The following is a 27,965-nucleotide window of genomic DNA, read 5'->3' as shown; positions in this document are numbered from 1 at the left end:
CAAGTAAGTGATTCCAGAAGCGTTAATTGATGACCATCATAAGCGTCGAGATGTCTTATCTTACCATCCAACTGAGGTTTACCAAGCTCAGTTCATATTTTTGATGATATCACTGTGCTATCTGCACCTGTGTCTACCTGCATTTTTACTTTGCAGTTATTTATTGAGATACATTCCCATGTCACAGACATGATAAAGATTTGTTCTTTAGTATAAAACATTCCCATCTCCGATGGTGGAGATGCTTGCTCTGAGGAAACATTTTCTTGTTCGCAAAAGTTATTCTGGTTATTGTACTTACCTGAATTTGGTTGGGGTTTGCTTCTACAATTTTTTGAGAAGTGTCCCACCTTTTCACAGGTGTTGCATGTTTTACTTAGCGCTGAACAGGGTCTACTAGAGTGTGGCTTACCTTCACACCTAGTGCACATGTTATTGCTTTTATTAGCCGTAATTTTTTCATTTGGTTTTCGAAAGGTCTTTTTGAAGTTGAACCCAATTTCTTCTTTCACATTAAAGGGCTTATTACCTGACGAAGAACTTGCAAAAGCCATTGCTTGACTTCTGTAAGCTCTCGGACATTTCAGTAGCCGACATTGCAGGTTTCGCTTTAATAGCGTCTAGTAGTCTAAGTTTTGCTTCAGTGTCCCTCAAACCTGAGATAAACTTTATTTTTAGCAACTGCTCTTCGGGGTTGGCCGCTGTTTTCAGTTTTTCGAATTCACAATAGTGTGCTAGGACGTCGTCGTCTGACTCCCCTACACCTTGTATGACGGACAGAAATTTAGCCTTTTCTGCCGTTACTACTCTCTCTTTAGGAGAAATATAATTTTGAATCGCCAATCTGATGTCTTTATACGGAGTGTCTGTCAAATTTCTAGGACTCATTAGGCTCCTAAGTTTAATAATTGCATCTTGCCCGCACAAACAAAGGAAGAGATTGGTTACCTATAACTCTTGTACAGTACCATCGTTGTTGACCTTGTCCTTTTTCTTCTCTGCGAGACATTTTGCCACAAAAAACATAATCCACGCAGTAGCTGATTCTGCATTCTGTAGATCCAAAATTTGTCTGTCTGTAGCTGGTCTGGGCACCATTGTCGTGGTCGATAACACGGGTCAAAAAATTCAATAAGTTGAATTTTAAATAAAATTTTGAACTGAAAATATACAAAAATTAACTTGTATTTATAGTAGTTATCTATGCGAAAATATACAGTGAAAATTTAGGTTAGCTAAAAATATTTTACATGATTGGCATGTGAATAGATCTTAACTCCGAATCCCGCAGGTGATTTTCTATTTTTATCAACATTTCATGAGAATCATACATGGCTTGGGTACAATCGAGTTCATTAGTTGGAGGTCGGTGGATGTTAGAATCAGGTTTCTGTTGGTGGGAGAATTTACTTCTGACATATGATTTTTATGTCATTGAAATAATGATAGCACCAAAACAAAATTAGAATTGAGTTTAGTTTTGTGGCCATTACTTATTGACACAGCAATAAAGTTCGTCAGGTAAGTTCTTCTTTCGTTCTTTGAAACTTTAATAAAGAAAACTTCTAAGTTTCTTGATGTTTCTTTGAAACCATCACACTAGGCTCAAAGAACATCACTACATTATGCGAAGTACAATAAGGAGAAGATCGGTTGTCATATCAAAGATATAAAAAGAAACGGGAGGGCAGACAACAAAACTTGACAAAAATCACATACTGTTTCCATCGCTTCATCGACGAATTCAACTGTCAAGTAGGCTTCTATTTCTAGACAGCCAAAAAACCATTTTTCAATCGAATATCACAGCTGCTATTTAATTTAAATTCACCCTCCTCAGCCAACCAGATGTATAAACCCCCTAAAAAACGTCGCAACTCGCTGTAGCCCTCATAGCTCAAAACCTCAAAATAAAACTAGTGCAATTTATGATAAACTGCAACCAACTAGTTTATCAACTTATCATCCCCTCCGCCACTGCAGACAACACAATTTTTACTTCGTCATATATTTTTTTCATTGAATTCATTAAGTAATGACTGTTGAGTAACACTTGATATGTCGCACAATTAAATCTTGTAAAGCTACTTTTATATCAGAATGAAACTAAGTCACATAGACAATTGATGAAAATAACACGATCTAGATTCACACCGCAAATCCACCCTTTAATATAAATTTTGTTTTTGCATCGCAATGACCGTAATTTTACCTCACCACACAAGCAATAGGGGTCTAAAGTGTTGAATATGGTGACAAAGAACTTTTATACTATTACATAGTTATGCGAAACGGACTTTCTTTCTCTAAGTTTAGCAAAATAGCGCAATATTTGGTAAAATTAGGGATGCTGGCTCCTAATGATAATTTTTAGTTTGAGGTAAATTTTTTGGGAAACTTTTAAAAGATTTGTTTAAAAGGATTTCGCAACAAAAATAAGTTTTATCAGCTTAGATTGCTTGTAGTTAAGTTTTAGACGCCTAGTATATGATCACAGCTTTTTCGTCTGTTGTTGATGAAAATACTAGCTTGTAATTTAATTTCATGCTCAAAATTTAGTGATGATTTTGCTTGTGTTTTCGAGGAATCTTGATCTCATCTACCCAAGTTTGCCAAGGTCCGACAGATTTTATGAAGGAGTTGATGAATTGAGTTATATTGTCTCAAATGACAAAATATAAAATTATTTTTAACGAACAGAGAGATTGTGTCATAAATACATTATTTGTTTTAAAAATGGAGAGACTCTTTTTTATCACATTGTGCATTAATGTTACTTTATTTATTTTACTATACTTTATTTCTATTAATTTAGACATATCAATAACTTTGATAGAAATTTTCATCAATAGCGAGAAAAAGGTAATCACCTGAATGAAGATGTGTAAAGACGACTTTAAAAGATTTTCCTAAAAACCATCTTTCGCTTAAAAATTGTCCGGTAACTAAATTAATTCATCCATTATATATCCAACTAGTTTAAGCACAAAAATTGAAAACAACCTATCTGATCTCCTAGAGATCATGTTTGCAAAATACAATTGCTTTGACACAATTTATTTTTGAAAATCAATCACATGAAAAAAATTCAAAAAAAAACAAAATTCGCACATTATCATCTCAATTCAATACTTCAAAGCAATTTTCATCGGAGTTTTCTAGCGGAGTAGTCTCTTATTCGATCTATTTTCGTTACAAGTGGGAGAAAATCTCCTTAAGAACTTCTAGCATTTATTAGGAAGCATTGGAAAATTGCACCTGGAGAATTGTGTCATGCTTAAGGATTTGATCTTTCATTAATTATTCAAAACAGTTTTTCCTCAGTTTCATCTCATCATTGTGAATGTGATATAATTTTTTAATAGTTTTTGTGAAATTTGTTACGTGTGAAGCACAAAAAGTACAGCGCTTTTCAAGTAATTTCTCAAAAACCAGATTAAAAATAACATTTAAAAAATGTCCGAATAGATTTGGTTTCGATTCTAAACTTTCTAATCTTTATTTCAATCACGTTTTTTTAAAAAAAATATTATCAGTTTCTGTTCTTCATTTAACATTTTTTAACTCTTAAATTTTCAAAAGAAAAATGATTCACTTTCTTTTACTAATTAAAAAAATTATGTCGCGTGAAAAAATATCTGCATTAGTTTGTTCGGTTTTCATGATTTACCTAATACTGTCATTACATAGTGGCCAAAATATTATCGAAAAAATTAACAAAACCTCAGATACAAGTTTTATGTTTGCGAATGGCTCCTATGCTCTTGGCCATAAGGCGCACACTGAAAGTGATCACATCTCTGAAATTCTGGAACATTCTAGAAACTTAGAAGCCTGGGATGGAGTTGATAATGATGTTCAATTTCAAATGGATAACTGCCAACGCAGCTTAAACATGAAGAGTTGGAACAAAAATGGAATGGCCAAGATATGCGTTTTGCCAACGTATAGAGATGTCGTAAGTATCCAAATCTCAGTTTACAAGCTTGAAAGCGCTGAGGTTAATCCCAGTATGTCGGTATAATCCCAAAACAGGGAACAAGAATAATGGGAGAAGGCATTTTATTGTCAGATAAGAGAAGAGATTAGTCTTTGATTTGAAATTTGTGAAATAATTGTTCAACGAATTCAGGAACTCCTAAGGGAGAAGGCATCATTGATGCAGCTACATAGAGCGTCAAACCAAATAGATGACGCGCTCTTTTAAACGATGAGGAGAGCCAATAGAGTTTATTAATCAAAACCATTATCAAACGTGGAGAATTTGTGTCTCAAATTTTAAACGTTCGTGTACCAAACTTGAACAATGTTAGAATATCGATCAAACTATAGTCTTAAACTTAGTGAGAATTAGAAAGAAAGTTTATCTTGGCAGAATAAAAAGACAAGAACAAATTGATTTTGATACGAGAATTTATATAAATGAGTTGTCAAGAAATGGTGCTTAGAATTAATATTCGTTTCAAATTAATGAATCTAGATAGCTAGTAATAGAGTGAGATTATTTGATGTTAAATCTGCCCAGCATGTATTGAATGATTATGATACCACCGGAAATGTGAACGAATTCTTGGAAAAGTGTAAATGAATGCCATCTACGGTACCCCCTGCGACTGATTTCTGGGAAATTTGCAGAAGCAAACTATATTGGGTAACCCTTGCGACCCCCACTCTAAATGATGGTGCTAAGATTAGTTTTGTATCTTGACTTTCTTGCACTGATAATGGGTATAGATTCGCTGATTTTTGAGCCTTTTTTTCATCCCCAAAATCAAATCACCATCTTGATCTAATAATCAGATCTCTCCTGTAAATCCCTAAAATCTACTGTAAAATATCATTCTTGTTATTCTCTCATTTTGAGAAATAATTTTTTCTACTTAGTTAAAAACGATTCCTCTTCCACTTGCGAAAACCCATAACCCACCAGGTTATGGGCCCAACAATTTTCCAAGTCATAAAACTAATTTCTAAAACAAAACAAATTTGTTGTTGACAGTCATAATCCTTTTCTGCTTAGTACCTTTTCCTTTTACAACAATTTTTGCCTGCTCAAACTACGATGGATCAACAGACAGCGAAGCTGCTGACCTACACAGGAAAAGCACAGGACTTTCCAATCTGGAGCACAAGATTTGTCGCAATGATGCAGACGAATCTACTCTACAAATCACTACTTGGAACAGAGGTGCGACCCAATGAGCCTGCACCACTAGCCAATGGGGCGAACAATGACCAGAAGAAAAATTACAAGGCGCTGAAGAATGCATATGAGAAAGAAGTTGCAGACATCAAGGAGAAACGGAACAATGTGTGGTGCCATCTGGCACTGACTCTGGATGCAACAACCCGCATGCTGATGAGACATGACTGTGTGGGAGATGACGGCATCGGAGATGGAGCAAAGGCTTGGAAGCTTTTGCAGGAGAGATTTCAGAGTGTGGAGACGACGACAGTGGTGACTTTGGTGGCACAGCTTGCTGGACTGCAGCTCGAGGATGCTGAGGATTTGGATGGCTTCTTCATCAGAGGACAGGACTTGCTCACAAAGCTACAGGAAGTAGGGGAAGCAGTCTCAGAGACCCTCTTCATTCCCTTGGTCCTCAATGGTCTGCCATTGAGGTATGAAAGTTTTGTTATACAAGAAAGCTTTAACCTGGCAGCGAACTTCACAGAGTTGAAGAAAAGGCTGCAGACCTTCCATGAGAGCACAGCACAGAGGCACAAGGGACAAAGTGATTCAGAGTCAGTGGCACTGGCATTGAAGCGTGACTTCAAGAAGGAACCCAAGAAAGGAAACTGCTTTGTGTGTGGGATCCCTCGACACTTTGCCAAGGACTGCAGGAGGAAGGAGACAGCACAATGCAGCAATTGTGGTGAGGAGGTGACCAAGACAGGGCATGCAAGAGACAAAGAGAGGGAGGCAAACATGAGTCAGTGGCAATGGGTCCAACCTTGGCATCATCAGAGGGGGAATACTGGCAGCTCTTGCCCAGTGGAAGACAGCAGGCATGCTAGTGGACTACTGTTGTACAGAACCCATAGTGACGAACATCGATGCGTTCCTGGACTTTGTGCCCATACAATCAGTGGTCAGAAATCCCAACGGAGAGGTTTCCAGAGTGGTGGGCAGAGGCTGTGTGAGGATCAGCATACCCTCAAACAAAGGGGAATTCCAATGCAAACTCAAAAAGTTTTTCTGTGGGCTGGACTATTCTTTCAACCTCTTATCAGTCTCAAGATGCACGGAGTGGGGTCATAGCTTTTTTTCGAGAAAGGAAATAGCTGCATGAAACTCCAGAATGGATTTCGGGTGAAACTAACACAAGAAAATAATTTGTTTTACTTAACCTGCAGCGTTCTAGAATTCAAGATGAGTTCCAACAGCAAGATACTTGACAGTGCAACGAAGTGGCACAGACAATTGGGTCATTTTAATCAATTGGATGTGGTCAATAATGCAACAGAGACAGTGGGGGAACTCGATGATGTTTGCAATGTGTGCGCATTGACCAAGATCACAAAATCTCCACTACCAAGAGTGGCAGACACGCAAGCAGAAGAAAAGCTGGATAGGGTGTTCAGAGACGTTGTGGGATTTTTCAGAGTACAGATACTGTCAGGGTTCCGGTTTTGCATTGTGTTTGCAGACCAGTACACAAAATTTGTGGTTGTGGACTTGCTTAAGATAAAGAGTGAAGCACTGGCCAGCCTGAAGAACTTTGTTCTCATTGTGGGGACGCCCAAGAAGCTTAGACAAGACAATGCGAAGGAATTTCTCTCGGAGAAGTTCGAGATGAACTGTTTAAATGCAGGCATTCTGCAGGGACGCCACTACAGAATAGATTAGCTGAGGGGTGCAACAGGACACTGCTAGAGATGGCAAGATGCTTGCTCGGTCTTACCAAGATGATGTGGGGAGCAGCAATTCTCCACGCAACAAGGATAAGGAACTTGATTGTGAGACGCGGGGAAGCAAAATGCCCAGCAGACTTGATGCGAGATATAAAACTGAGCTCTCAATTAGTAAAATATCTTTTATTGGTTATACCGTCTTCATTAGGAAGCGGGACAGAGATATCAGCAAACTTTAACCCAAGGCACTGGAAGGAAAGTTTGTGGGTTACACTGAAGGAGACATTGGATACCTGGTGTACGTACCCAGATGTTGAGGAAACAGCACTGGATGAAGAATCTACTGCAACAAGAGGGAGTCTCAGAAACTCGGAGTCACTGTAAGAGAGTGAAACGGAGGACTTCTCACAGCCAGAGAAAGTTGGCTTCTTTGAAGAGGCACTGGAGTAAGCGGACGGGGCAGAGCCCAGACGAGGGACACGATCAAGGAATATTCCGAAACTTTTTTGGAGAAGTCAAAACCCATCTTGTTGTGACTGAGGGTGACTATGTGGAACCCAAAACAGTCTACGAAGCCAAGCATGGTGACGATTAGGACCAGTGGCAGCGGGTATTGAAGGACAAGGTCAAGGCACTTCAAGACAACGAGACTTGGAAACTAGTGAGACCACCCCCAGACAGGGACGCCATACCGGACAAGTGGTACACAAAGTGAAATTGGGACCCAGTGGTCAAGTGGACAAATACAAAGCACGCTATGTGGCAAAAGGTTTCAAACAGGCGGAAAGACTGGAGTACTTTGAGAATTTTTCGCCTACCTGTAAGCCAGAGACGTTCAGGATTGTACTTCAACTATCAGCGAAGCAGGGCCATGTGATGCACCAATTTGATGTAAAGATGGTTTTCCTACGTTCACCACTAGAGGAAGAAGTGTATCTGGAACAGCCACAGGAGTTTGTAAAACAAGGATCAGACGGAGAGAAGTTAGTACGTCGACTTAATGAATCAGTTTATGGTTTGAAACAGGCAGCTAACAACTGTTATAAGGAGCTGGCACACTTCCTATTGCGACAGGGGTTTACCAGAAGCAAGAATGACCATTGCTTGTTCGTAAGTGCAGAGACAGAGGGTCACACCTTCATCTTGGTCTGGGTTGACGACATCATAGTGGCATCAAGAAGCATGACAGTGATCTCCGATGTCAAGAAGGCACTAGAGGCAACAATTCACATGGAAGACAGAGGGAGACTACACTGGTTTCTGGGCCTTAGAATCAGACAAGAAGAGAGCAAAATCACAGTAGACCAAGAACGCTACATAGAAACAATTCTTGAGTGGTTTCAAACGGATCAATGCAAACCCTCAAGAACTCCAGCTGATTTGAGTTTGAAATTTCAGAGAACACTGAACGGAGTGGAAGAAGTGAACCAGAGGATCTACGATAGCTTCATTGATTCACTTATGTATCTGACCAAACAGACGAGGCGTGATATCATGTTCACAGTCATTATTCTGTACAGACACATGAATGCACATACCAATCAACACTGAATGTGCCGAAAAAGACAAAAGATTTCTGCGATATCTTCAAGGTTCAAAAGGCCTAAAACTTACTTACACAAAAGAAGCTAGTTATGATTTATTGGCGAAAATGATGCAGACTGGTCTTGTGACGTGAACGACAGAAAATCAACGACGGGCTACTACTTCAAGCTCAAGGGACGTGGTGTAGCACTCAGCTGGGTGGGGTGTCAAGAAGCAGGCCAAAGTTGCTCTTTCTTCATCAGAAGCAGAATTTCAGGGCATGGCAGCAGCAGTTCAAGAAGCATTGTATCTGAAACAACTTCCGGAGGATTTTGGTATCCAACAGAAACATCCAATAGCAATTGGAGAGGACAACCAGAGTTGCATCAAACTGTGCCAAAACCCTATCATGCACAAGAGCACCAAACACATTGGGACAAAATTTCACTTCATTCGGGACAAGACGGAAGATGAGACTATTTCAATTCATTTTGTTCCTACTGACAAAATGGCAGCCGACATCTTCACGAAATCTTTACCCGTGTCGAAGATGGAATTTTTCAGAACTGTTTTGATGGGAACAGACTCTACGGAATCAGCTCAAATCTGACTGGGGATGTTAGAATATCGACCAAACTATAGTCTTAAACTTAGTGAGAATTAGAAAGAAAGTTTAACTTGCCAGAATACAAAAACAAGAACAAATTGAATTTGATCCGAGAATTTATATATATGAATCGTCAAGAAATGGTGCTTAGAATCAATACTCGTTTCAAATCGATGAATATATATAATTAATATTAGAGTGAGATTATTTGATGTAAGATCTTCCCAGCATGTATTGAATGATTAAGATACCACCAGAAATGCGAACGAATTCGTATAAATGTGTAAATGCATACCATCTTTGGTACCCTCTGCGACTGATTTCTGGGAAACTTGCAGAAGCTAAAAACTGTTTTTACTCCGCTTGCGAAATTCCATAACCCACCAAACAATTCGTGATCCATTGGTTTTAAAAACCTAATTATGGTAAGGCTGGCTTTGTCTTTTATGCCTTTAATACAATCAACTTTGTTGAAATATTTTTACTAGTTTGTGACTACTGTTTTCTCTTTTTTATGATGGTTTCTTGAGAAGTAGTTCTAACTTACGATAACTCGAAGGAAACGCGCTGTCTTGAGAAAGTTAAAATTGTCTTCCACTTTCGCGTCTTTCTATCAGTGCGTAAAAAATTGTTCAATTTGTTTTTTTTTAAATTAGTGTTGGACTCTATTGAAGTACCTGAGTTCAACAACATAAGAGTCCGGGAGGAGGTACTTATTGAGTTTCTCAAGTCAATGACTCATAACCCAAATCATATGAAAATAGCACACGCCACACGCCAGAAATTGGATCAACACACAAGCAACTATTTGCCCAGCGAGCAAAATTTAAAACGAACAAAAACTTCAAATTACTACCCAGACAGCATTGTTGCAAAGAGCGATAAAGCAAAAGAAAGATGTACTAACAATCACGATTTGGATCAGACATCATCCAAATCTCTTGATTTATTCAGCTTTTTAATTCAAGATCTTTCTTCAGTAACTGAAACAAATCTCTAAAGTGCTGAATCAATGCGAAACGGTACCAGTGTTAACAGCGAGAACCTGAGGTTAAAAACTCTAACCGACTGCAGTTGACATTCCCGCTCAATAACACATTCAATGTTCTTTACATTTCTTTGTCTTCATTAGCCAGACACAAGATGCTTTTCTGATTATCATAGAAGCCGCAAGTAGACGGCCAGTCGTTCGTTTAGTAATTTTGGGGCGACATACAATACACTTTTTCACTGCAGCTCAGCCAGCCGCTCGCGTATAAGTTTGGGTCTAAGGTGATCAGCAAAAGCAATAAAACAGATGCCAACTAAAATTTCACAATATCGCTCACACGTAATTTTTGCGGCCTTCTTCTATACCCCCATTTTACTACTCCCTTGACCCAAGTAAAAAAGATAAATTTTATTCAGTTTTGAGCCTCACGCGATTCAGTTAAGTTGTTTTATGTTGCAGGTCAGCGTAGGACTTCTAACTCTTCACATCGACATTTTATTTACTCCAGTAAAATTTATTTGAAGTTTAATACATTTGTGTTATTTTATTTTCTCCTCACCTTTTCTACAAGTAATCTTATATATCTTCCGAGAAAAAAACTATATGTGTTCTAACTTTTGCCGGATATTTTTTTCATAACTCATTTTTTCTTTAGCAGAATGTGTACAGAGTTAAAACGAAGAGCTATTAAAATGCCGCAATAAGGTTTTGAACAACGCTAGCACGCAAATTAGCGCTGCTAACTGATTCACTACAAAATTGAGCGCTTTGGTTTGATTCCCAACATGTTCATAGCTCACTCCTACTCTCTTTGGTTCTGCAACATAATCAAACTCAGCGATTTTTGTTTTCTCCTTCTTTGGTTTATCTTATTTTTCTTTAATTATTAAGTGGCTGAGCATGCTTACCTGAAGAGATTGAAACATGTATTGCACATTAATACTAAGATGCTGGTTGTGGCGTCTGAGCCTACTAACTCAATTACCAAATTGAATAGCGCTTCAAGGCCATTTCAAGCCTTAAAGCTAGAATAGCGTGACGAGCGAAATTTAATGCCACATTCTCCTGAAGCCATACGGATTTGTTCACTTTGCTCAACATTAATATTTAGCAACTATTATTAGTACACGATCGTCATACATGAAGTGAAACTCAAACTCGAACTACCTCAACCACCAGCAAAACAATACTACGACTTAACAGTATTGCATCAGATTCTTTGCGATTGGATTGCGAATCAACCTGTTATTGATACAGAATATTCGATAAAACTTCTACATGGTTAACAAACTTCCCATGACATCAAATTTACACTGAGAAGGTGACGTTATGGAAAGTGTTCACATTTTGTCGACATTATTATCTACAACCAATCAACAGTTTCATTTGACATGTAAATCCACGTGACTAGCAGCATAAAAGGAGCTTGAAAAACTACCAAAAATCAGTTGAAACTTGTTAATTTTGGTTATATTAAACTGACATACAGTGCGTATTGAAGCACACTTTCTTGAGCGGTAAATTACTTGTTATTGTGTCTTTTTTCTGTTGATCATATTAGTGATTGTACAGAATAACTTAACTTCGACTTGTGAAATGAGAAATAACTTTGATATTCTCAAAAATTTCTTTCTGAGGAACGAAGTTCCTGAGTAAGAGAAACTTTGTGCAAAGCAAAAAGTCAGTTTATTTACTGGCTTTAACGAAGCCTAGCTTAGTTCACTAATTGCGTCATTGAGCAATTGAGATCGCTGAAAAGCACAAAGTGCGAATTTGGTTACAATTGTTAACTTTGATTATCGCTCAGAGGTCTCCGAAAATATTGAGACATTGATTATTGAAGCAAATTGTCCCAGTCAGTCCCTAAGACAGTTATCTAGATCTGTACATCTGGGAATTTGAAATTTCGATTTATAACTTGAGTTATTAACCAAAACTCGAGCAAAATCTGATTGTTTCACTTTGAATTATTTTGTTATTCTGAGAGAAACAAGTTTGTTATACAGCAAATCTGAGCAGTTAGTTATCAAGGGTAATTTTGCAACAAGTAATACAGGGGTAATCTACAGTATAGCGGATAATACAGTTCACAAAAGTTAACTGCAAAAAACACAATATCTGGACAGATTTGAAACCGCTGAAACGAACTGGGCGGTGTAAAGTTTTCCTTGACTTTGATAGGAGAGCAACCGTTACACTGGTAAAGAAGTCAAATCATCACCTCATTTAGATGCCAAGTCTAGCCAGTCTACTTGGAATGGCTGCGTACGCCTGAAGCGATTGAAGTAATTTAACACAGTGAGATCAACAATAACTCTATTGGTAAAATTCCTACACACTTTTTTCTCAAATGTGTTTTCAACTTTTTTCACTGTATGGTTGTACATAGTTTGCATAAGGACGCACATGCCACGTGCCTTAGTTGCCGAGAGAATTGACCTGAGGGGTCTCTTTCCCCGAGTAGGGCAATAAAACATCAGATAACGGTTCGCAACTACTACCACTTTGCTTGAGCTTAAAGTTTGCTCAAAGACAATTTACAGCTACTAATACTTTGCTTATGGGAAATTTACAACTACAACCTTTTGCTTATGAGAAATTATAAATCGAGATCCTAGAACCAGATTTTCTGTCAAAGTGTTGCTCGAGATGCATGTTACTCATACGAGTACTCGAAACAACTTTTCAACATTGTTGTAAACTATAAGAATTCACTCGCTAAGAAGTTAGACTTCCGCGACTACAACCCCCCTTCATTAAATCAAAATTCAAGATTGTGCATAGGAGATTTTTTCATTACGAATCACAAGTTTACTCCAAATACATGTTGGACTCCTCTAAATGTAGGTGTTTGAGAACTTAAAAAAGAAAAACCTAAAACTAGTCCATCCCAAATCGGGCTATACCAAGATGGCAAACCAAGCTTGGTTAATTCGACATTATTATTATCATTATTATTATTATAGTTAATGTTATTTTTAAAAGTATTATTGTTGTTACTATTATTATTGTTATTATTAATATTTTTTTATTTGTATTATTATCATTAATTTTATTATTATTATTAAAATAAATATTATTATTATTGTTGTTACTAAAATAATTAATGTTATTATTATTATTTCTGTTATTTTTATTATTAATATTGTATTATTATTTTTACTTTTATTATTATTTTCTTATTATTATTATCATGAGTATTATTATTATTATTATTATTATTATTGTTATTAATATTATTATTATTATTATTATTATTATTATTAATATTATTATTATTATTATTATTATTATTATTAGTATTAATATTATTATTATTATTATTATTATTATTATTATCACTATTATTATTATTATTATTATTATTATTATTATCATTATTATTATTACTATTATTATTATTATTATTATTATTATTATTTTTATTATTATTATTATTATTATTATTATTATCATTATTATTATTACTATTATTATTATTATTATTATTATTATTATTATTTTTATTATTATTATTATTATTATTATTATTATTATTACTATTATTAATATTATTATTATTATTATTATTATTATTATTACTATTATTATTATTATTATTATTATTATTATTATTATTATTATTATTATTATAATAATAATAATAATTATTATTATTACTAATATTATTACATTCTAAAAATTTATCGTTTGAAATCACACGATTTTTTTGCGTGTGATGAAAAACCACACAGTTTTTCGCGTGCAAAAAGTGGCTCGTGTAATTCAATACAAAAACATTTTCCTATTGTGATGAGAAATTACACCATTGGCCGATGCTTTTTGCTTTTCAAAAATGAACTTGAAGCTTTTGAATGTAACTTTAGTCGTCCATTGGAAAAGTGCTAAGAACTTGCTTAAAACTGTAAATCAATAAACTGCAAATTAGATTATTTTTTTAGTATGCTCATTTATCCGTTTCACTTTTTTTTAGATTTTTCTGTGTAAACAGAGTAGACATAGATACAGCTCATTCAGTAAAAATTGAGTTTTTTCTCGACGAAAGGAAAAAGATCTCTTTGAAAAGAACCGTTTGTTTGAATCGTGCATCTACGTCTTAATGATAACATGAAGCGCAGATCGGTTTCTATTTTTAAGTTGATTTTTTAAGAATTGGAAATCAGCATGTAATAAAATTTATTTTGGGACGTTGGAAGCTTATCACCCAACAAGCCGTGAACCAAATTTCAAAAACAAAAAATGCCATCTTAGCGCCAATAAAATAAACTTGTAGGAACATAAGTTAATCAGAAGACAAGGATAGAGGAAAGTGGAGATTTTATGTACATGATGTCAATTCGGCTGCCACTGATAAGAAATAATTATTGAGTAGTTGCACTAGCCGATCTTTATCATTATCATTAGAGTTAGTAATAGCTACATCCAAGAAAAAATGTTTTTCTTTTTAAAAAAATCTAATTTTCAGTTTTTTCCATCTCATGAGACCCTATAAAACCTGCGAATTTTTTAGAGACCCTCCAGAGACCCTTCAGAAAAATTATAGGCCCTATAAAAATAAATTTTAGAGGCCTTATCGAAAATTTTGGAAAACCTAAAGAATTTTTTTGTATTTTCTCATTGGAGTGAAGTTTACCCGCATATAATTACATGGTAAATCCGCAGTGAATCATAGCATTTCTGTATTTGTTTTTACCATCAACAAATTCTGATAACGTCACTTTTAGCTATGCAAAAGATACTTTCAGGCAGTAGAAAATTGAATCTCTAAAAATGTTATTAATAGACTTGAAATTAATGATTCCTTTTCCATGAACAGGGAGCATAATCATTCTGTTGATGTAAAACTGCGCTATTTGTGGGGGCTTGTTTTCATTATTCATGGAATTTATGGTACTTTCAAAGATTTCAAAGAAGGAAAACAAAAGTTAGGATTCCCTCAATGGCGCAACTCTTGATTGCGCTATATATATTTTAAAGACTTTTCCGTAAAATTTTTAAACCCTTCTGTATGTACAGTCCTTCGTTGGTTGTTTATTTGCCACGTTGTAAACTGCAATTGAAAAAATTTTTGTGTATTCCTTTAACATGAACAGAATCTCTTACAAAATAGACAAAGAACACAAAAAAACCAGTCCGGTCAAATCTAGGCTGTTTTTTTTTCGGTTTCAACACTTAAAGCAGACTAAGCTTGCATATAAAATTTTACTTTTTTTGTTCATTTTTTGATTTTTTAAAATAAAAGCAAAAGAAAAAGGGTTGCAAAAAATTTTTGTTTAAAAAATTGCTAATTTATCATGTAATGGGGATTTTTTTCGTCTGTCACTTTTTTCCCGAAAAATTATGAGGCAATGCACGATTTTTTTGTGTGATTCACATGAGAAAAATTTAGTGGATTATTATTATTATTATTTTTATTATTATTATTATTATTATTATTATTATTATTATTATTGTTATTAATGTTATTATTATTATTAATATTATTATTATTATTATTATTATTATTATTATTATTATTATTATTATTATTATTATTGTTATTAATAATAAATTTTTCTTCTTTTTTATCTGAACTACAAAATGCTGCAAATCAATTAGTTAAATCTTGTTCTCACATCTTGTTCGGCTACGATTCGTGCACACTCATATATGACAACGGTTTCCAAAAAGACTCGCTAGCTCCAATGGTTTTCACGCACAACTGACGTTGGATTGTCGGGTTGCGCACTTTTGCGATAAAGATGACGCGTACCGTCGATTTCTCAATTGCACCAATTTATCATTTATATGATAATCCGCTATGTGTTCCATGTCATTAATTCATTTTTTTTGGCCGATGCTTTTTGCTTTTCAAAAATGAACTTGAAGCTTTTGAATGTAACTTCAGTCGTCCATTGGAAAAGTGCTAAGAACTTGCTTAATACTGTAAATCAATAAACTGCAAATTAGATTATTTTTTTAGTATGCTCATTTATCCGTTTCACTTTTTCAGCTTTTTCTGTGTTAACAGAGTAGACATAGATACAGCTCATTCAGTTCTTTATCAATAATTGAGTTTTTTCTCGAAGAAAGGAAAAAGATCTCTTTGAAAAGAACCGTTTGTTTGAATCGTGCATCTACGTCGTAATGATAACATGAAGCGCAGATCGGTTTCTATTTTTAAGTTGATTTTTTAAGAATTGGAAATCAGCATGTAATAAAATTTATTTTGGGACGTTGGAAGCTTATCACCCAACAAGCCGTGAACCAAATTTCAAAAACAAAAAATGCCATCTTAGCGCCAATAAAATAAACTTGTAGGAACATAAGTTAATCAGAAGACAAGGATAGAGGAAAGTGGAGATTTTATGTACATGATGTCAATTCGGCTGCCACTGATAAGAAATAATTATTGAGTAGTTGCACTAGCCGATCTTTATCATTATCATTAGAGTTAGTAATAGCTACATCCAAGAAAAAATGTTTTTCTTTTTAAAAAAATCTAATTTTCAGTTTTTTCCATCTCATGAGACCCTATAAAACCTGCGAATTTTTTAGAGACCCTCCAGAGACCCTTCAGAAAATTTATAGATCCTATAGAAATAAATTTTGGAGGCCTTATCGAAAACATTGGAAAACCTAAAGGGTTTTTTTGTATTTTTTCATTGGAGTGAAGTTTACCCGCATATAATTACATGGTGAATCCGCAGTGAATCATAGCATTTCTGTATCTGTTTTTACCATCAACAAATTCTGATAACGTCACTTTTAGCTATGCAAAAGATACTTTCAGGCAATAAAAAATTGAATCTCTAAAAATGTTATGAATAGACTTGAAATTAATGATTCCTTTTCCATGATCAGGGAGCATAATCATGCTGTTGATGTAAAACTGCGCTATTTATGGGGGCTTGTTTTCATTATTCATGGAAATTATGGTACTTAAGATTTCAAAAGTTAGGATTCCCTCAATGGGCTCCCGGTTTATCTTTTTAAAAAATAAATTAAAACCAAAAAGCGTGCTCACATGTCAATTAAACAGTCATCAGATATTATTTACTAGCTTACTAATTGTTAAATATTATAATCCAAAAGAGGCTGTTCTTGTTTTCTTTGAATAACGCTATCTAGTGTAATCTTATTTTGTAATTTTTACCTGCGAACTACCGCTGCCAGCACTGTGCAGGAAAATCAACCCGAAAATTGTTTAGATTGTAACATTTGTTTTAGCACGTGACAGGTGCAGTGGTGAGGGGAAGCACTTGGGAATTGGGAAACCAAATGCAGATGTTCAAGGTCATTCTACCAAAGTATCCAAAGGCAGCTTTTGTCGATATTGGAGCACATATGGGAATATACACGTACGTGCAATTACCCTTTTTGTCTCCTTTCGAAATCCTTTGGTTCAGTTCCTTCTATAAATGCAGAGAGATGATTAGATAACTACTTTTTTTCATTTTTTAAACAACTTTTGTTTAAAACAGTTAAAATATAACCAAAGTATCTTGTCAGCATGAACTGAAAGTCAACTTCAATTCGTACCATCAAGACATGCCTAATAAAATCTATTTGCTAATTGTTCCGACCCACTCTAGTGGGGGAGGAACTATATACTCAAATGGGTTTTTTAATCAGACAATTTTAGCCGATCGATATAATCGTCGTAGAGAGTTGTGAGTGCTATCATTAAAAAGCCCGTCCAGCGTAGAATATGGAATTAAAAAGATTTTTCAATTTTCACTTTTTATAGGGAGTTACATAGGTTTCAATTTTTTAACGTATTCCAGCTGTTTTTAATCACATTTTTGGTATATTTGACCTAATTTTCGTCAATTTTGCTAAAACTTTTTCAAATTGCTAACTGTAGGGTTATTGATACTATCTCTAAAGATAGAGGAGGGTTGCTGAATTGTTCGATCCGAGATTTTTGGCTAGAATTTATGCTAAATTTTTCAAAATTCAACATTTTGGGACCAAGTTTGGGACCAAATTCGCTTTTTCAGCCGACTTGCTTTAAGTTTGCTAGAAGTAGAAACCTTAAAACTGCGGACAATTCTTTTTAAGCTGACAATTCTTTACACCCACTAGCTTTGAGAGTCTTCTGGAATTATAATTTTGGCAGCTTTTTTTTTGACAAATATAAACTCAATAATTATAGAAACTGCATCTTTATATTTGACAAACTGAAGAACTTTGTTAAAAAATGGATCTAGTTCGCAACCATTTCAAAAACGAGTATTTTTTTAGACGCAGAGCCACATCCGGGCTGATCTTGATCTCGCCATGGATCCTTAAGATCAAAAAGGTTTTAGATTTTTATGGGGTGCGACTTTTTTTCAAAATATATCCACTATGTGAATGTTTTTTAGGTAAATTTACATTTACATGAATTTCAAGAGTTTCAAATCAGGGCTCAACTAACGACAGACACTATTTACAAAAAATGAGGCCCAACGAGATTCAATTACGGTTTCAGAGTTAAGCCCATGATTTTCATGGATCTGACCACGTGTTTTCGTAATTTTTTTTAATGTTTTGCTTGGAATTTGCCTTCATTCGTTATCTTTTGTGTAACCCATTGACTTAATGTCCCCAGGCACAGATCCAATTATCTTTTAGGAGGTATAAATGAACCTACACACTTCTTTTAGTTGTTATTTATTGTCAGTTATGACTTTGAACATATGTGTTTTAAGAAAACATCAGTTACTTTTTGAATTTTGTCAATATTTTATCTTATTTCTCTCAACTTTGCGCGCAGTCTCAGTAAAAGGAAGAAAACAGTATCCAGTGGGTAATAAATTAATGTACGGAAAATTTTCATGTTCAACTATTGGTTTCTTTGTTTTTATACTACGCCTTTTCAATTTTTTGAGCATAACTGCATATTTTATGAGTTCGTTTTGTTTCCTTTTCATATTATCGCATTATTGACAAGTGCAATTGAAGGAGAGCATAGTAGAAAAAATGTACAGCGATGGAAAAAGGCGTATCTGAATATTTAAATGTTTTTGTTATAACGTAGTCCTTTTATAATGAAGACTCTTTGATGCTAAAATGAAGAGAAAGTGACAATTTACAGCCCTTGCAGGTAACATCTTATAGTTATAGTGCCTTGAACAGTGTGATCTCGTAAAATTGTTTGAAGTTTTGGCTTTTGGTATTTGGTGTTATTTTGTGGCGTTGTGACTTAGTCTCATTATTAGGAGGCCCAATTGGCTTCCTGAGTTATTGCAACTTAATACATGACTATTTGTGGAAATCTTGAGTCTGTTATGCCTTTTGAAAATAATTGTTTTCGAAATTATAATTGGGTTTTTGAGCTTCGTCATTTTTTAAAAAAGTTTCTCGGTCGATTTGTAGCGCAGTGTCTGTAAGCAGAGGTCACAACCCGTTTCCAGGGAACTATAAATTAATCTCATTAACGGTTTAGTTTCAAACATTTGTTCCTCGGCTTTGCTACTTCTGTTGCTAAAAGATTTCATAATATATTAGATTTTTTATATTTGTACATATTATAGAACTTTTGTTTTCTGTTTAATTTTTAACAATAATTGTAGGTCTCGTTGGCTTCGAAATTTTGCGCAATTATACATTGGATAATGACATGTCTCAATTGCTTCCCGTGGAGATACAAATGAACATTTTAGGGATTTCAGTTAAACTAAAGGTTTTTTAAAAATAGAAACGTATTTTTGCAAGCACCTCTTTGCTCATTTTGTCAACCTGTTAACCAGTCGCGTTGAGGAAAAGTCCCAAATTTTTTCCAATGAAGTATAGATTAAATTGTTTCGCTTAGTTTTTATTTGATGCAGGTTTGATTTTGTTATGAATTTATATAAAATATACAGCTTTGTTCGTAAACAAGGTTTTTTGTTTGATATTTATTATTCTCCTTTTTATTAGTCCTAATATCAACGTTCATCAGTCCTCTAGAGTGGCGTTATTGTATTTCATTGTTTGTTTATTTAACGATATGTAGGTTTTTGAAAGTTTTCTGTCTCTTCATCATTTGGTAGCCAAATGAGTCAAGATTGTGGATGAGCAGGGTCGGAACCTTATGTGCGTACGCACATTACCGAGCCTCCTTGTTGGAAGTCTCAATCAATTTATTAAGCTGAGCGTTACAGTCAATTGCTATGTAGTTATTGACACATTTAGAAAATGAACCGATATCGGATTTCGCCTCCAAAATCTCGGATTCGACCAACAATTTTTTACAGGTGTTTTCCGTATGAATTTTGAAAAGTATTTAAAACAAATACAGAAATTAAAAAAATCATTCTCCAGAAATCTGAGCGAACATGAAGTCTGATTTTTTAATCTATATTTCAGTTTCAAAATGCAAAAATTTCCTGAGACAATTTAGCTGCGTAATTTGCTTCCAACCAAAAACTCAAGTAAACACTTCCACTTCGTTGCGGATTTGGCCCACAGAATGTTTTAACATTTTATGCAATCGAGTATTGCCGCCCATTATATTACCTAATGTTTAATTAGCGTTAGTACTTTCAATGTTTGTAAAAATAATTTATTTAAGTTTTCTATAAGAATTAAAATCACTGAAATGTTTCTATAAAAATTAATGAGAGTCGTGTAAAATTTTCTCTAATGGTAATTTGAAAACTAAAGAAAAAAAACACTTTTTACAATAAACATTACTCAATTCTATGGAACTCATAATTGATTTTCAATTTTTTGTGCTCTAAAAAGATATCTGCACAAAAAAGGGTCAGTTGCGAGCAATCCACATCCAATTTAACGTGCTCCATTTGATAAAATTACACTTGGCAGATAGTTCATTTTGCATAATATCCAATTCTTTAAAACACTACCAAAATAATATTATCATACACTACCAGAATCTATTATCAGTCCTTAAGCCGTGTTCAATTCTTCTCTTCATCAACTCTGGGCTCAACCATCTTATACGTATCTGATGTTGCGACCCTAGTAAAACATAGCCGGCAAATATACTTAATGAAAAAGTAGCATTCGATTTAAGGAACCAGTTTTGAGCTCGTAATTGGCTTACTTCATTCTTGGATTTCGCTGGTTTATCTGAAAAAGTTTATATAATCTCGGAACACCTGAGAGTAATAACTTCCAATACAATTACTTCACTGGCAGATTCAATTAATTTTCAAATACAGCGACCGCTTACTTCAACCTCCAAAACTATTTCCACTATTAGGAGGATTTTGTGTTTCCCAATTTCCGCACCCGATTCGTATTTTGAAAGTTTAAAATAAAATTTGATTGAAGCTCCTCCATTAATGGAAACACCTAAAACGGGCTGAAGCGAAAACTTCTCGCTCAATTATCTCTATTAGATCACAAAAATCTCAGACAGATTCAAGTAACTTTAATCGCCACTTATAGGAATCATTTCCTACAGAGTAACGGACTTTAACAGGCAATTCCTTCTGATGAACAGTTTTTGAAGACGTAATTGAACTCAAGCAAACAGCCGAAACTTTTTTAGAAATGCGTTATATCGTCTTTTAAGCCAGTGAGTTATAAAATATGTTGAAGTTTTGATTTTTCTAATAAACTAAAATTTATATTTGTTTAAGACAAATTTGAGTTATGATAATAAAGTTTTGTTGAAACAGCTTACCAATTTTTGAACAGAAATTAAAGCAAGGTAAAATTGTTCAATATCGTAGCGGAATTCTCCGTAAGCAAATTTTTGTGCATGCAGAAGTAAGTTTTAGAGCCGTTTATAACAATATGACTTGTAGTTGGGCTTAGTTGAGACAAACAAATATTAGAAAAAAAAATCGATCTTTTCATTTAATTCAGTTTTCAATTCCAACACTAGTATCTTGAAAAATCTGGCAATTAATATTACAATAGAATATGCACAAAGTTTCTTCAAAGCAAAAAACCTTCTGATATGGATCAAATTTCTGCCGAAAATTATACTAAAAAGCAGGAGTAATTTATACAAATTGTAGAAATCAAAAACACATATTGTAGTTTCCATTTATCAAGTTTGTCAGATATTTCAGTAATATATAACTCGAGATAAAACTTTTTTCTGTCTATTCACACTTTCTAGCAATTTTTGATTGGCTGCACTCCATGGTTCAAGAAACTGAGGATTAGAAATTTTACGTCTAGAGCATTATTTTTTTTCATAAAAACGGCATTCTCTAATTGATAACAAAGATTACTAAAATTAGAGAAATCAAGACAAAGTTTAGTACCGGTGAAATCGAGAACAAATTTTTTCGTGATTTATCATTATAATCAAGTCTAAGCCATTTGATGACAACACGAAGCACTATAAACTGCCAAGCGTCAGCTCGAATCATTTAAAAATTCTTAAAAGAAACACATCAGTAAATATAGTTGGGACATCAGAGTGAATATAGTTTTTTTAAAAATGGTTTTATCAACCAAATTATTAGCTAAACTGAATTCGAAAACAAAAAGACACCATGATGAATCACAGTTTTCCTTTTATTAAACAATTTTTTTATTCTTGAAAATGGGTGTGGTGGACTCAAAACGGTCCATTGGATTTAAAATGAAGAAAGTGCTTCACTTCATTGTGATTGTAACGCGCAATTTTCACAAACCCCAGAACAGCAAAAATTGGTCAGCTGTAAATTTTTTTTCATCTTGGAATGGATTCTATAAAACATGAAAAGAAATACCGTTGTTTTAAGAAAACGATGTTTTTTGGCCACAATATGCCGCTCGCGATAAAAATAACGTTCTTTCAAAACGTTCCGAAAACTTGTTCGGCAAAAGTTCAGTCAACCCTAGACGTACGATTGGAAAATTGTCACCTGGTGGATAGTAGATGTGCACTTAGAGAACTTATGGAGAAAAATAATAGATGGCAGATTTCTCTTGAGGCAAGCAAAGGCCTTAATTCGGTTTTCTAGCGGTGGTACAAACTATATGCTATGGTGAACTTATAGCGCTCTTTAACAGAAAAAAGAATCTATTTTGTTTTTGGTCATGTTATAGATTATTGGATAAGATATGAAAAAACAGCAGCCAGAGTCCCCAAGTTTTACCGCTTTATAGAATTCCGCCCACAAAGGGTTGGTCAGTTATTTGTTTGCAAATACTTCAATGCACAACGGATTGTGGCCTGAGTTATTTTAGGACTAAATTGTCAAAAACAAAATCTTCGGCAAAAATTAATAAAAATTGGGCGCCTTATCGTTATACAGTTTAAATTTCTCCATCAATTACTTGATATCATCTACATGAGATGATTTGTTATCTGTTTCACATGACCAAGGTCACTTTTCAATGTTAACAAATCAATTTTTTCTTTTGAGGTAAAAAAATTCACCGGTGATGTGAAGAGAAGATTGTTTCAACAAATTTTGTTTTATCTTTCAATTGTTTTCCAGCACCATATAATAATAAGCACTTTTTATCCTATGTAATTGCCATGGGGTATTTTTGAGCTCCTTGGTTATCACCGCTTCCCAGATTAAAATCTTTTTTCGAAAAAGTATTTTTTGAAATTTTTTTCTTTCTTTTTCAGAAGAAATATGTTTTTTCCCTTTTCAGAAAAATTTTTAACCGCTTCCTTCTACTAATGGGCAACAGATGTTGAGAACTTGCCAATAAACAAAATAATTAGTTTCTGGCACTTTTCAAAGTATAAAATGTCTCAAAAAAGATCTTACTTCAATTTTTAGTAGCTCTTTCTGGATTCACCCAGCTATGTATCTATTGATACGTTTAAGTGCCGATTTGTCGGTTTTAATTTATTTTCAAACGTACATTACCAAAACTTATCAACTTGTCGTTAATTGTTTCATCATTGCTTTGTCATCACCGTTTTTACAGCGTTGATTTGTGTTTGAAACGTTTCAGTATTTGAAAATAGCCCGGGTTGTAATTTAATTCAGGGAGAGCAAAGCTGTAGACGCAATGAGGTCTTTCTATATTTTAGTCATCTTGCAAAGAGTTCAACTCATAATAAATAGCAGCTCTAAATTAAAATCAAATATCCTGACTTCGAAATCATCCAATTACAATCACATGTCAAAATGCTAGGTTTAATTCATTTGTTTTGTAATTGAAATGTTTTGTCGGTCAACAAAATGATTAAGATGTAAGTTATTTTCATGCCACCTAATATAAACATATTATCACGGGCTAATCGATTTTTAAATTGACATATAAAAATATCAGCACCACTGATTATAAGCGCAAGCGACGCATCCAATTTTTAGCGTCAGTGCAGCCAAATTGGGTCACAGAGTATTTGCTTTTGAACCCAACAAGGAAACGTGGAAGTATCTCACAGGTTCAGTGGCTGTGAACAACCTACAAACCAACGTCAGTCTGTTCGCGTATGCATTAATGGACAAAAGACATCATTGTGTGAGGTTATCTACACCCGCAAGAGACAATATTGGACATACTATTGTACAGGTGGAGAAGAATGAGAGCCTTGCTGAATGTCAAGACGAATCAAAGGTAAAGGAAATGAAAACCCTTTTTAAGGATTGTTGCTTTTTTTTACTTGAAGGAAATCGCTTTGTTTGAGTGCCTTTCCTCTCTCAAAAGTTTGTCGTTTTAGTCGCAAAGTGGCCTGTAAGACGTTGTGCCGTTTTGCTGTTTTTTGGTCGACTTTTCCATATGTAATAAAAACATTTTTGCTCATCGTTTGTTTTAAGGTTTCAGTAAAAGGAAAGTTGTCTTTCTGTCGAAAAAATCAAGTTGTGGAATGAAATAACATAGCCGGCTGATTAACGGAAAACAGCTGTGATAGGCGCTTCTGGCCTTCCATGGAATTGAAACAACTAAAGAAATAAGATAGACAAACTGACCACCAGTCCTTTAATAGACCATTAATAGACTTATTTCAGAAGTCATTTATTGAGTAATGTAAGTCAGGCAGTTGACATAAAAGTAGAACAAATGACGTTAAAAAATTTTAGCTGCAAAGCAGTAGAAGTCAGTGAAATTGAAAAAATCAATGGTCGCAAGAATCATCGATGGAGACCACGCATTAAAAAAATATTGCAGGAAAATTTATGACGAACAATTCAAAAAATAATTGATCAAACAAAAAAACTAGACCTGGAACGAACTATGAACGAATTGGAAAAACCGTTTAGAGAAAAATTAGATAAAAAACGGAAAAACAGAAAACATCAATGTCAAATTGCCGCATGTGAACAAAAAACCGCTAGCGAGAAAGCTACTTTTTGTTCAAACACCATTTTCTCACTATACTCTAACTTCGAATAAAAAAAATTAAGCCACAAAACCACTCGCCTTTTCGCTCCACTTCCTGTTTCGGCCTGACCAAAGTCACTACTTCAATTTGACTTAAAAAATCATGCAAATGTGGGAACAGATCTCAAAAAAGATCCACTATGATTCAAATTCCACAATGTCCCCAAGAAAAACCGCTATCGTTTCGTGGCTAATAAAAATGAATTTAAATAAATAAAAAATTAGAATGCAGGGTGGGCAGCATGAATGGAGGGTGGGGAGTCACTGCAGCATGCTTCTTCGGCTTATTCTGGCAACATTTTCCAAACCGTGGAATCCATATCGTATGTTGTATTTTTTCTTGAATAAACGTTGCCCATTTTTCTTCGATCTCTCAAAAACTGATGCAAAAATTCAACGCAACAATTCAAACAAAAAAAAGTTTTTGACTATTTTTGTTAGTTTTCAGATAAGGACCAACTTTACTGTAAAAACTGAATTATCAATTAAGCGTTCCGCATCGAAGTATTTTGTAGTGGTGAATTTTGCAACGTGTCAGACAACATATCAATACAATGACTTTCAGCGCTAATTAGGGCCGCTTGCTTATAAGTAATATGGAAGCAATCAGTTAACAACTCTAAAATATTGAAAAAAACAGATTGAATTTTTCACACCAAGCGTTTTAGCGTGTCAATCAAAAGATGATTATAACTGAACAAAATTATATACGTTGTTAAAGAGAAAAATACAACAGTAATAATTAAAATACAAAATAGTATGCAATATATATATATATATATATATATATATATATATATATATAACTAAGTAAGAAACCTGCCTTTGGGCCAACAAAGATATAATCATCAATGAATTCAAATAAAACTTAAAGATTGAAAAAAAGGCTAAAAGGTTGTAAAAGTGAAACCTTTTAAAAATCAATATATCTGATTTATCAGTAAATGCTAATCATGAGAAATTTGAAGTCAACAATTCAGTAATCTAGGTGAAATACGGTTTGTGATGACTATTTATTGATTTCGAAAATGATTGTAGAAAACGTACAAACGTGCGTGGTGATATCATATTGAATTAGATATCTCGTAGATTCATGTTTTGAGCCACGCTTGTCCTTGTAGTCGCAGCAAATTCTAGTCGAACTCGGACGGTTATCCTGTAAGATCATGCGAGAATTTTGTAAAAACCTTGCAAGAGTATGCATCGCTACTTACTAAATGTTTTTCTTAAGCAAGTGTATTTATATTCGCGTTTGTGACCGTGATCGTTATAATTTTTAACATTTTAATTTATCAGAAATGAAAGAAAATCGTAGGCTAACAATTACATAAAAAACTTCGGGTTACTAATTATGGGATTAAAAGACTAATTAATGATTACTCGTGTCTCTGCGCGTCCGATTCTTTTACATCTCAAAGCTGTCTTAAATACATAATAATAATGAATTTCACAAAAACACGTTTTAGGCCTCATGAACGTGAGCTAAAAGTGCTATTTACTAAGTAATGTTTATCAAAAAAAGTTTTGCTTGATTCGGAAAATTTAGCAAGCTATAACTGTCATTTGCTAGAATCTTACAGATCTTAAGATCTTTCATGATAACCGTCGGAGTTCGACTACGTTTTGGAGCAGTCATTTTTATATTGCTACGTACTCCATTTTCAAATTTGGTCTTAGTCAGGGTAAGCAAGTTTTTTGCACTAACTTTTTGCTCTGCTTCGTGTTGATGCCTTAACAGAAACCCAAGAATGTCTGGTCTGTACATTTTCATTGTTTCTGCTGGTGTATTTTTTGGGATTGGGCGTGGGGGAGGAGGAGGGGGAGCGGAGTTTTTTTACCGCAGTTTAACTCTTTCTGAAAAAGTAAAAACTGAGAACCTTCTTAATTTTTTTATTCCTCCCAGATTCTTTAGAACCTAACAGTCGTGGTACCGTATATGTGAGAAATCATTTGCTTCTCGAAGTTCATTAATTTGGTAACTCAGATCTTGTTCTACCAAATTTGTATCTATTATCGTTTCAGTCAATCAAAGTTGCCCTTCTAGACGACCTTGTACCCCACTTTCACAAACACGGCTTAACCCAAGCAGTTATCAAAATAGATGTTGAAGCATCAGAACCAAAAGTTTTCCTAGGAGGACAAAATTTCTTCAAGAAGATCCACGTTCCAAATATTATGATGGAAATCGACCAAATGCGACAGAGGTTCATTTCTGGAACACACGATGAAAAACTTTTGATTAATGGGCTTTTGGATCAAATGACGTCATTGGGTTATGTTGCGGTTCCAATTGGGATGCCAGTGTCAAAGAGTTTGAGCCGGACTAACTTCAGGTACTGGCCTGTTGACGTTGTTTGGCACTTGAATAGAACTATTTCAAATTGATTGAACCACTTCAAATAACATTTACTTTTAGACTTATAAAACCGATTTCGTTTACAAAAGTTATTGCTTAAATGCTCCAATATATTAGATCAATTAGTTCCAATAGGTCTGTATTTATTACCAATTTTTCACAGTGGGCGCTGAAAACTAAAACAGCGTTAATTGCTGTCCAGAGCGAAATCTTTGCTATATATAGGTTATAAATACACATTTGGTGTAATGGGGCTGAATGAATTCGTTTTTCAAAAACTTTTTTACTTTGTTTGAACAAGGATTACAACATTCTTTAACACTATTTTCAAACAACACCTCACTAAACGATCCTCATATCATTTATTGCTTCTTCATTGGTGCTTCCACTTCACTGATTGAGAAAATTGTATTATTTAACATTCTGAA

At 34.4% G+C, this 27,965-nt stretch overlaps 1 protein-coding gene across 3 annotated transcripts; it reads left to right on the top strand.

Moving 5' to 3' along the window:
* The first annotated feature begins 3,493 nt into the window (after nt 1-3,493).
* Nucleotides 3,494-27,965, top strand: LOC142354774 (uncharacterized). 3 transcript variants are annotated; one of them, XM_075407158.1, is made up of 4 exons: nt 3,494-3,958; nt 17,187-17,317; nt 24,170-24,416; nt 27,204-27,965. In XM_075407158.1, the coding sequence occupies exons 1-4, from the start codon at nt 3,587-3,589 to the stop codon at nt 27,564-27,566; spliced, it is 1,113 nt and encodes a 370-aa protein (XP_075263273.1). In that variant the 5' UTR covers nt 3,494-3,586; the 3' UTR covers nt 27,567-27,965. The 3 variants fall into 3 exon arrangements, with proteins under 3 accessions (XP_075263273.1, XP_075263275.1, XP_075263274.1); XM_075407160.1 differs by lacking the exon at nt 3,494-3,958 and adding an exon at nt 11,450-11,494; XM_075407159.1 differs by lacking the exon at nt 3,494-3,958 and adding an exon at nt 11,501-12,299.

This window comes from Convolutriloba macropyga, chromosome 15, assembly GCF_964194025.1.
Source record: "Convolutriloba macropyga chromosome 15, txConMacr16.3, whole genome shotgun sequence".
Taxonomy (NCBI): Eukaryota; Metazoa; Xenacoelomorpha; order Acoela; family Convolutidae; genus Convolutriloba; species Convolutriloba macropyga.
The sequence above is the reverse complement of the archived record's forward strand: the minus strand, read 5'-3'. Positions and strand labels throughout refer to the sequence as shown.

Coding starts and splice junctions, on each gene's coding strand:
- LOC142354774 (XM_075407158.1), top strand. CDS start 3,587: ATGATTCACTTTCTTTTACTAATTAAAAAAATTATGTCGCGTGAAAAA. Junction 3,959..17,186: donor TGCCAACGTATAGAGATGTC/GTAAGTATCCAA, acceptor CATTTGTTTTAG/CACGTGACAGGTGCAGTGGT. Junction 24,417..27,203: donor AATGTCAAGACGAATCAAAG/GTAAAGGAAATG, acceptor TTATCGTTTCAG/TCAATCAAAGTTGCCCTTCT.